This window comes from Lepus europaeus, chromosome 20, assembly GCF_033115175.1.
Source record: "Lepus europaeus isolate LE1 chromosome 20, mLepTim1.pri, whole genome shotgun sequence".
Lineage (NCBI taxonomy): Eukaryota > Metazoa > Chordata > Mammalia > Lagomorpha > Leporidae > Lepus > Lepus europaeus.
Window position 1 is genome coordinate 4,825,282 of NC_084846.1, and position 10,579 is coordinate 4,835,860.

General features: G+C 59.8%; 1 protein-coding gene across 2 annotated transcripts; it reads right to left on the reverse strand.

Moving 5' to 3' along the window:
• Positions 1-1,990: 1,990 nt before the first annotated feature.
• Positions 1,991-5,370, reverse strand: FBXL12 (F-box and leucine rich repeat protein 12). Of its 2 annotated transcripts, XM_062179095.1 has the most exons (3): positions 5,098-5,370; positions 4,939-5,011; positions 1,991-3,401 (listed from the first exon to the last, which is right to left on the reverse strand). In XM_062179095.1, exons 1-3 carry the CDS (start codon positions 5,181-5,183, stop codon positions 2,580-2,582), a joined length of 981 nt encoding a protein of 326 aa, XP_062035079.1. In that variant the 5' UTR covers positions 5,184-5,370; the 3' UTR covers positions 1,991-2,579. The 2 variants fall into 2 exon arrangements, with proteins under 2 accessions (XP_062035079.1, XP_062035080.1); XM_062179096.1 differs by lacking the exon at positions 4,939-5,011 and having other exon boundaries at positions 5,098-5,182.
• Positions 5,371-10,579: the final 5,209 nt, after the last annotated feature.

A 10,579-nucleotide genomic window follows, 5' to 3' on the forward strand; every position in this document is an offset into this window, starting at 1 on the left:
TCCTCCTGCTATCTCCCAATGCTGACAACCGCATTTCCAACACACGAGCGCCTGGCGGACAAACTCAAACCAAACCATAGTAGGGGCACAGGGTTGGTGTGGTGCCCTCTGCCACACTCCCCCAACCAGACCCAAGCTTTCCAGACACCCTTTGCCAGTGTCACAGACCTCCTTTCATCTCCCTCTCTGCTCCCCTAGCTCTGAGACTTCTCCCCCTGCCTCAACATAGTCCCTCAGATGCCCTGGGCTGGAGCTGCTAGGCTGATCATAGCATTGGGCAACTGGACTCCAAGCGTGGCCACATCAGGGGTACACTCATATCCCTGTCCTCGTGTGGCCCAATGGAGAAGGAATTTCTACTCTACCCTCAAGTGGGAAAAGCAGAGGGAGAACATTTTCAGCTTCTCTGATGAGTGATCTTGGAACATGAAAGTTGTCAGAATCAAGATGGAGTCACTTGTGCCAAGCCTAATAAATAAATAAATAAAGCTGGAAGGTTATGAATGCATGATTGTCTGATAGCAACTATTACAAGACTGCCAGAGCCATGAGCTTACGCAGAGGCCACCACGACTCTACACAGAAGGGACTTCCAGGGATTGGCGTTGTTGTATACTGGGTAAAGCAGCCGCCTGCAATGCCAGCATCCCGTATGGACACTGGTTCATGTCCCAGCTGCTTCACTTCCAATCTGGTTCCCTGCTAATGCACCTGGGAAAGCAGTAGAAGATGGCCCAAGTGCTTGGGTCCTGTATCCACGTGGGTGACCGTAAGAAACTCCTGACCCTGGCTTCAGCCTGGCCCAGCCCTGGCTGTTGTGGCCATTTGGAGAGTAACCCAGCAGATGGAACACCTCTCTCTCTTTGTAACTCTGCCTTTCAAATAAATAAATCTTTTTTTAAAAAAAGGAGGTGGGGAGGAGTTCTGCAAAGACATTCGCCCAGTGACTCAGCCAAGGACTGATGTTGCTCTAGTTACAAATTTCTGTGGCCAAAGGTTATTGTTCCACAATATCTATGTAACACTCGCCTTTGAAAACCCCTTGCCTCAACTTCTCTCGGCTGCCCCCCCCCCCATCACATAGGAGGCATCTGGCCTGCCAGCCAGGTGGCAAACCCACAAGGCTAGCTCCAAAACAGCTCAGATCAGAAGTAACGCTCATCTCACAGGCGAATGCTCATGGCCTCCCACCTGCAGTTTTCAAGTGGTTCCAACTGATAGGGCAAGAAAAAGAAGAGCTGCCAACTTACTGAATCCCTAAAGCCACAGCCACCTGGGGGGCCCTGTCTCCCTCACTTCGCTTCCTTGATCTTTCTCTCCATGCTCATTCTATGTATTTATTTTCATTCTTATTTGAGAGGCAGAGAGATAGAGACAGACAAGATTTTCCATCTGCTGACTCACTCCCCAAATACCTCCACCAGCTGCAGCTGGCCTGGGACAAAGCGAGGACATTGGGACTGCACCCAAGTCTCCTACATGGGTGGCAGAGACCCCTGCACTGGCGCCATCACCTGCTGCCTTGTGCAGTATCGAGAAGCCAGGATCATAAGCAGAGCCGGGACTCAAAGCCAGGCACCCGGATCCCGGCAACCCAAGCAGCACCCCACCACTGCACCAAACGCCCATCACTCCCCCTCACCCATTCTGCCACTGGGACCTCCCTCCTCTTCCTGGAGAACGCCAAGTTCATTTCCATCTCAGGGTATCTTCCCATAGCCGGCTTCCCTTCACCTCTCAGATCTCAGGTGAGAAGGGCCTCAGCTCGTGTTCTGGTCTATTGCCTCCCAAATTCTCCCAGGGATGTGTTTACGTTTTATCTCCCTGCCTTCTCGCCCCTGGGCTCCATGAAGGCAGGGGCCTTGTCTGTTTTATCCACTGCTGTGGCCCCAGTGCCTGCGAAATAGTAGATGCTAAAGAAACATTTGTTGAATGAACACACTGAATGCTTTTTTGGGAAAAAAAAAATTTTTTTAATAGCAAAATAATTGGTGCTGTGGAAAACTTAGAAAATGCAGAATATAAACTATAGAAAATACAATTAAGAGCTTTTATTCATACTGCGATCATCAAACGGCAAGCCCCCCTTGCCCTGTGTATTCTGTCCTTAAGCATGCGCAGGAACACGAATGGCACGCAGGCATGTGGGGGAGCATGCACAGACAGTGCTGCCAGACTTCAAGGGGCCCCCACCTCTCAGGTCCCCCTAACTCTCAACCCTGCCCGTCTGCGTCCAGGCTGCCTCTGCGGATGACCCTGACAATGAGCCTTCACTGGAGGCCTTCCTGAGGTCACGGGTTGTTAGAGATTTAAGTCTTAGTAACAGCAACATGAGGTAGTAACCATCTGATCTAGTTCCAGTTGGGAGAACTGGGCCTCCCAGAGGCTGGCTGATCCCACCCAGGCCACACAACTCGCGAACGCTGATTCCAGCTGTCTGCAGGCCCCAAGGCGTCAGCTCTACCCATGGCCTCCAGTTCACCCCGAGCCTCACTGCTGGCCCTCTTAAGGTGCTCTTCAGAGGGCGTAAGGTCCAAACAATGACAGCTGGCATGGCAGCCAGCGACGGGGGGGTACGGTCACATCCACCAGTCCATGGACACTTTGGGGCAGGGCCTGACGATGACCATGCACTGGGGCAGCCCCTTACACAGGACCCTCTCTGCCTCCTGGCCTTCCCAGCCCAGCCCCTGCACCTCGAGGACTCTGAGCTTGGGCATGGCAAGGCAAGAGGAGACGATTTCTTCCGGGGAGGGCATCTCCGGGGTGATGAGCGGGCCCTGCAGGCACAGGCTCTCCAGGGCCGGCATGCCCTCCAGGGCCGCCAGGCCCGGGGCGGACAGGCCCCTGACGGTCAGGCGGATCTTGCGCACATCTCGGAGGTGGCGGCTGATGGCCAGGAGGGTGCTGTCGGCCGAGAGGGTGCAGCCCAGGACCTCGAGTCTCTGCAGGTAGTTCAGCTCCTGCAGGCTGGCATCCAGCCCGGTCTCGGTGACGCGGTAGGTGCCGCCCAGCACCAGCGAGCGCAGGGCGCGGAAGCGCGTCAGGCCCTGCAGGTGCTCGTCGCGGAAGGCGGGCACGCGGTCCAGCACGATGCACTCGAGCAGGGGCAGCACCGTGGGGTCCTGCTCCCTGAGGAGCCAGGCCATGGAGATCTCACAGCTGTGCAGCTCCAGGGTCCTCAGGGTGCAGGGCAGGCTGGTGATGGGCACCATGCTCAGGTCGGCCACGTGCAGGCAAAGGCGCGTCAGGTTGGGGCACTTCTGGCCCAGCGCCCGCAGCAGGGCGGGGGACAGCTGGGGGGCCTGGGAGCCGGAAAGCAGGTAACCTCCCATCCGCAGGGAGTGGAGCCGGGATGCCATGTACCGGCGCAGGAGGTGCCACAAGACTTTGGGCCGCATCTGGAAGAGCCACGGATGGGGGTGACGGGGTAAGAGGGACGGGGCTTCCACGGTCCCTGGCCGGCCGCAGACAGACACGCCCCAGCAGGGTTTCCTTTCTCCACCAGTCTCCCCCGTCATCTGACTGCTAGGGCTTTGAACAAATCCACTGAGGGAGCAATCCCAATACACCCGTCTTGGCCAACACAGCAGATTCTCGCCCCCGTCAGAGTTAAGTCAAAAAGCAAAGCAACCCAGCAGTGTTTTACCCCTTTCTTTTCACACTTTCATATTAATTTTTATTATTTGAGTGGCAGAGAGACAAAGACCGCTCCCATCTGCTGGTTCACTCCCCGAATGCCCGTAAGAGGCAGGGCTGGTCAGGCCAATGCCAGGAGCGTGGGAACTCAATCCAAGTCTCCCACATGGGTGGCAGGGACCCAACTACTTGAGCCATCACAGCCGCCACCCAGGTCTGCTATCAGTAGGAAGCTGGATGCAAGAACCAGAGCTAGGAGGGAAACCCAGGCAAGCAGCTGGGGAGCGTGGATGTCCTAGCCAGCATCCTAACTACTAGGCCTACTCTGAATGTTGGGTCCTTTGTGTGTATTACGTTTAGAAACCAATGCTAGGGTGCTGACAGGGTTAAGCCACCGCCTATGGTGCCAGCATCCCATGAGGGCGCCGGTTCGAGTCCCGGCTGCTCCACTTCTGCTATGGCCTGGGAAAGCAGCGGAGGATGGCCCACCTTCGTGGGAGACCCGGATGAAGCTGCTGGCTCCTGGGTCCAATCTGGCCCAGCCCTGGTCATTGTGACCATCTGGGGAGTGAACCAGTACATGGGAGATCTGTCTCTTGATCTCTCTCTCTCTCTCTCTCTCTCTGCCTTTCAAATAAATAAATCAATGGAAGGCAAGGAAAGGAGGGAGGAAGCCAACGGTTTTACCTCATTTAAATGTGCACACCACCTGACCCTGTTTGATGTCTTTTTTGGGATTTACCCTAAAGAAACACTGGTTTCCACCAACATCGTTCGAACAGCCAAAATGAGGGGGAGGGGAGGGGGCAGTTTGGTGCACCAGTGAAGATGCCACTCGGGAGGTCTGTTTCCATACCAGAGTGGGCTTGGGTCCTGGCTCCATCCCCCATTCCTGCCAGTCAGCACCCTGGGGGCAGCAGGTTAGGCCCCGGGAGACCCGGACTGAGCCAGGGATGGGCCCAGTGCCAGCCATTGTGGGCAGCTGGAGAATGAACCCGCAGAGGGGACCTCCCTCCCTCCCTCTCTTGCTTTCTCTTATTCTATCAGAGTTCCGGAAAGCCGTGAGGAAGTAACCTCCCCAGACGCAGTGGTCGGCATTAAGACCGTCTGGCAGTGCGAGCACACATTGGCGCTTGCTGTATGCCCGGCGGGAGCGCCAGTCGCGGCTCTGGCCTTTCCCCGCGAGGCAGGGCCGATCCTCAGCCCCACTCCAAGGACGCGGCCACCGAGGCCCGCAGCAGGGAAGACGTGCACCCCGGGGTGGGAGGCTGCCCGGGCCCGGCCGCCGAGCCGGCCTACCGTGTACAGCGTCAGGTCGACGTGTCGCCACAGCCAGCGGTCGTCCACCAGCCTCTTCCAATGGTGACACACCCTGGGGGAGGGGACCGGCCATCAGAACGACCCCGCCCCGCAGGGACCCACCCGCCTCCCGCCGCGCCCCCGGGGCCCGGGCCGCACCTGGAGATGCGGATCCGGTCCCGCACCGGGAGGTAAGAAAAGATCTCCAGAAACACCGAGTCCGGCAGGTCGGCCAGCGTCGCCATGATGCCCCCGCCGACACGCACTTCCGTTTCCGACTACGGCCGCGGCCCGGCGCGCTCGGGGGTCGCCCCCAGGGGCGGCGGCCACGAACTCCGACTTCCCTCCCGCGGGGCCGTGGTTGCGCCCCGCGGCCGGACCTGCCCGAGGTGGAGGCGCATCTGAGGGCCACCACCTGACGTGCAAGGCGCGGCCCGAGCTTGAGGGCGGGGCGTCGGCGCAAATTCCGAACGCCGGGGCGGGCGGCACCGGGGCGGGGCGGGGCCAGGCGGGACCAGGGCGGGGCGGGGCCGGGGCGGGGCCAGGAGGGACTAGGGCGGGGCGTCGGCGCAAATTCCGAACGCCGGGGCGGGCGGCACCGGGGCGGGGCGGGGCCAGGCGGGACCAGGGCGGGGCGGGGGCGGGGCCGGGGCGGGGCCAGGCGGGACCAGTGCGGGGCCGGGCCGGGGCGGAGCCAGGCGGGACCAGGGCGGGGCGGGGCCGGGGCGGGGCCAGGCGGGACCAGGGCGGGGCGTCGGCGCAAATTCCGAACGCCGGGGCGGGCGGCACCGGGGCGGGGCGGGGCCAGGGGGGACCAGGGCGGGGCGGGGCCGGGGCGGGGCCAGGCGGGACCAGGGCGGGGCGTCGGCGCAAATTCCGAACGCCGGGGCGGGCGGCACCGGGGAGGGGCAGGGCCAGGCGGGACCAGGGCAGGGCGGGGCCGGGGCGGGGCCAGGCGGGACCAGGGCGGGGCGGGGGCGGGGCAGGGCCGGGACTGAGGCGTGGCCAGGCCCGGTGGGGCGTGGCTATGCGGGTGGGCGGGGCCAGCCGCGGACCGAACCTGGAAGGCGTGGTCGGGGTGAGAGGAGGCCCGCGGCGGGGTCAGGCAGGACGGGGTGGAGGCGTGGGCAGCGAACCAGGGCGAGGACCCGGCCAGGAGGGGCATGGCCAGGAGGGGCCGGGGCGGGGCCAGGGTGCGGGAGGGGGGACCAGGGCGTGGTCAAGTGGGGGGGCGGGGCCAGGGCGGGACGTGGCCAGACCAGGGTGGGCGGGACCAGGGCGTGGTCAGGCGGGCGTGGCGGGGCCAGCCGCGGACCAAGCCTGGAAGGCGTGTTCGGGATGAGAGGAGGCCCGCGGCGGGGTCAGGCAGAGCGGGGCGGAGGCGTGGGCAGCGGCCCTACGCGAGGCCCGGGCCAGGAGAGGCGGGCCGGGGCGGGGCCAGGGTGCGGACCGAGCCTGGAAGGCGTGCTCTGGGTGAGAGGCCCGTGGGCGTGGCCAGGCCAGGCCGGGGTGGGCGGAGCTAGGGCGGGGTCAGGCGGGGCGGGGCGGGGCCAGGAGCGGACCGAGCCTGGAAGGCGCGGTCGCGGTGAGAGGAGGCCCGCGGCGGGGTCAGGCAGGGCGGAGGCGGGATGGGACCAGGGAGGGGGCGTGGCCAGGCCGGTGATGGGCGTGGCCGGGCGTGGCGTGGCAGGGAGGGGCGGGACCAGCCGCGGACCGAGCCTGGAAGGCGTGGTCGGGTGAGAGGCCCGCGGCGGGGTCGGGGAGGGGCGTGGCCAGGCCGGTGATGGGCGGGGCCAGGGCGGGGCGTGGCAGGGCGGGGCGGGACCAGCCGCGGACCGAGCCTGGAAGGCGTGGTCGGGTGAGAGGCCCGCGGCGGGGTCGGGGAGGGGCGTGGCCAGGCCGGCGATGGGCGGGACCAGGGCGGGGCCGGGCGGGGCGTGGCAGGGAGGGGCGGGACCAGCCGCGGACCGAGCCTGGAAGGCGTGGTCGGGTGAGAGGCCCGCGGCGGGGTCGGGGAGGGGCGTGGCCAGGCCGGCGATGGGCGGGACCAGGGCGGGGCCGGGCGGGGCGTGGCAGGGAGAGGCGGGACCAGCCGCGGACCGAGCCTGGAAGGCGTGGTCGGGTGAGAGGCCCGTGGCGGGGTCAGCGCAGGATTTTGCACCGGGCAGAGCCCATCGCTCCTGCCCAGGAGGCGTGGCTGGGAGCGGGGCAGGGACGGGGACCCAGCCCGGAAGGCGGGGCAGCAGCCAGGCAAGGACGTGCAGAGAATGAGATCTAGCCTGTTGAGTTGTTTTTTTTTTTTTTCTTAATGTTTTCCGATGCCTGCGCAAGAGGATAAATGTGTGTAAGTGGAAGTGCTTGTCCAAAGGACGTCCAAATTGTTCTCCGCAGTTGACATTCCCAGCAAGTATATCATTAAGTTCGAAAACAGAAATTCGTAAGGATAGTTAAAATGTATCTAACATTCCCATGGCCTCCATAGTTGCTTTTACAACACTGCACACCAGTTTATATGGAGATGTACACACATTGTATGCACCGGGGTGCTGTACTGGGGGAAATGGAATTAAAAGTTTATTTTGGTGCAAGAAAGCTTGGAATATTTGTGGAGTTTGTGTTTGCTTTGGAAAGCACAGAGAAAGCTCTTTCATTTGCTGGTTCACGCCCCAAACACCTGCAACAGCCAGGGCAGGGCCAGTCCTAAGCCAGGAGCTGAGAACTCAGTCCAGTCTCCCATGTGGGTGGCAGGGACCCAGCTACTCCAGCCACCATCTAGTGCATCCCAGGGTGCACATTAAGGAAGCTGGAAGGGCCGGCGCTGTGGCAGAGCGGGTAAAGCCGCCGCTTGCAGTGCTGCAATCCCATATGGGCGCCGGTTCGAGACCCGGCTGCTCCACTTCTGATCCAGCTCTCTGCTATGGCCTGGGAAAGCAGTATTAGATGGTCCAATTCCTTGGGCCCCTGCACCTGTGTGGGAGACCCGGAGGAAGCTCCTGGCTCCTGGCTTCGGATCGGCACAGCTCCGGCCGTTGCGGCCATTTGGGGAGTGAACCAGCAGATGGAAGATATCTCTCTCTCTCTCTCTCTCTCTCTTCCTCTCTGTAACTCCACCTATAAAATAAATAAATATTAGGAGAAAAAAAAAAAGGAAGCTGGAATCAGGAACCCAGCTAGGACCCAAACCCTAGGGACGTATTGATAGGATGCAGTTATTTATTTATTTATTTATTTATTAAGATTTATTTATTTGACAATTAGAGAGAAAGAGGGACAGAGAGATCTTCCCTTTGCTGGCTCACTTCCCAAATGGCTGCAACACCCAGGGCTGGCCAAAGCCAGGAGCCAGGGTCTCCCACATTGGTGCAAGGGCCCAAGCATTTGGGGCCTTAGCAGGGGGCTGGATGGTTAGTGGGACAGCCAGGACTCGAGCCCACGCCCATGTGGGATGTCAGTGTTGCAAAGCCAACTGGGGATGTAGTCTTAATTGCTAGGCCAAATATTGCTGCCCTCTGTTCTTCATAATAAACATTTCCATGAGCTTTTTGAAGAAGTCTGATGAGTCAGAAGACATGGGAGGCTTAATTTTAAATTGGTTTGGCTGTTACTGCTTCAAGAAACTATAATGACAATCAATACAGTTTTAAAGCTCTTATATATACACACACAAGCAAGAATTAGAGACACTGAAACTGTTTAAAAAAAAAAAAGGCTGTGAATGTTCACTTACCTACAAAGAAGCAAAAAGTAAAACTGATTTTTCATGTATCAGATTCAGGGAGATTAAGGTGTTTGAAAATACTCCCCTCGGCACACCGGGTTCTAGTCCCGGTCGGGCCACCGATCCTGTCCCGGTTGCCCCTCTTCCAGGCCAGCTCTCTGCTGTGGCCACGGAGTGCAGTGGAGGATGGCCCAAGTGCTTGGGCCCTGCACCCCATGGGAGACCAGGAGAAGCACCTGGCTCCTGCCATCGGAACAGCGCGGTGTGCCGGTGCGCCGGCCGCAGCGGCCATTGGAGGGTGAACCAACGGCAAAAAGGAAGACCTTTCTCTCTGTCTCCCTCTACTGTCCACTCTGCCTGTCAAAAAAAAAAAAAAAGAAAAGAAAAAGAAAATACTCCCCTTGGCACCCTGGCTTTGCTGTTAGGAAGCAAAACCTCTCACAGTGCAGGGGGCAGGGAAGGCTCTCGGGGGGCAGAATTGATCCAAGTTCTTTCAGCACAGTTTGCCAACATCAGAATGCTCAGTTAGATCCAACAAGCCCACTTTTTTAAAAATTTATTTGAATGCAGATTTGTGGAGGAAGAGGAAAGAGACAGAAAGAAATGGCCACAATGTCTTGGCTAGGCCAGTTCGAAGCCAGGAGCCTGGAGCTCACCTGGGTCTCCCACATGGCTGGTGGGGGCCCAAGGACTTGGGCCATCTTCTGCTGCTTTCCCAGGTGCGTTAGCAGGGAGCTTGATTGGAAGGAAACGAAGCAGCCGGGACTGGAACTGGTTCACGTGGGATCACGTGGGTTCACGTGGGTGCCAGCATTACAGCGGCAGCTGAACCCACTGTGCCACATGTGGCTCCCGGCAGTCCCATTCCTAAGATTTCAAAATTTCAAGAAGAGGCAGGTGTTTCTGTGCTATTTGAGACAATCTCCAGAATACCGTTTGCTTAAAGAAAAAAAAAGGGGGGGGGGGGCTGGAGTGGCACAGCAGTTTAAGCCATTGCCTGCAGTGCTGGCATCCCATATGGGCACTGGTCGGTGTCCCTAGCTGCTCCACTTTCAATCCAGCTCCCTGCTGGTGGCCTGGGAGAAGCAGCAGAAGATGGCCCAGGTGCTTAGGCCCCTGCACCCACGTAGGAGACCTGGAAGAAGCTCCTGGCTCCTGGCTTCAGCCTGGTCTAGCCTTAGTCACTGCAGCCATTTGCAGCTGAACCAGCAGATGAAACTCACTCGCTCGCTCTCTCGCTCTCTCTCTCTCCCTCCCTCTATCTCGCCTTTCAAATTAATAAGTCTCAGTGGGATAAGCTGCTGTCTGCGATGCCAGTGCCCCTTATCAGAGCACCAGTTCAACTCCCAGCTGCTCCACTTCCCACCCAGCTCCCTAATGTGCTGGGGAGAGAAGCGGAGGACGGCCCAGCTGCTTGAGCCCCTGCCACCCATATGGGGGACCTTGATGGGGCTCCTGGCTTTGGCCTGGCCCAGCCATTTGGGGTGTTAGCCAGAGGATGAAAGATCTCTCTCAAGTCTCTCCCCCTCTCTGTCACTCTGTGTTTCAAACAAATAAATCTTAAAAGAAAGGAAATTTAGGAACTGGGCTGGGGGTCTGGAGGGTTGGCAAAACCACTAACTTTTATACCGCTTGAATTTTTAACAGTTGTACCTTAATCAAAAAAAGTTTGGGGGCCGGCAGTGTGGCGCAGTGGGTTAATGCCCTGGCCTAAAGTGCTGGCATCCTTGGCCGGCGCCATGGCTCAACAGGCTAATCCTCCGCCTTGCGGCGCCGGCACACCGGGTTCTAGTCCCGGTCGGGGCTCCGATCCTGTCCTGGTTGCCCCTCTTCCAGGCCAGCTCTCTGCTGTGGCCAGGGAGTGCAGTGGAGGATGGCCCAAGTGTTTGGGCTCTGCACCCCATGGGAGACCAGGAGAAGCAC

Bases quoted from the DNA above. Each gene is read 5' to 3' on its own strand.
- FBXL12 (XM_062179095.1), bottom strand. From the start codon at position 5,183: ATGGCGACGCTGGCCGACCTGCCGGACTCGGTGTTTCTGGAGATCTTT. The intron at 5,012-5,097 runs GTGCGGCCCGGG...CCCCTCCCCCAG, and splicing joins GACCGGATCCGCATCTCCAG to GGTGTGTCACCATTGGAAGA. The intron at 3,402-4,938 runs GTAGGCCGGCTC...TGGCTCTTCCAG, and splicing joins TCGACCTGACGCTGTACACG to ATGCGGCCCAAAGTCTTGTG.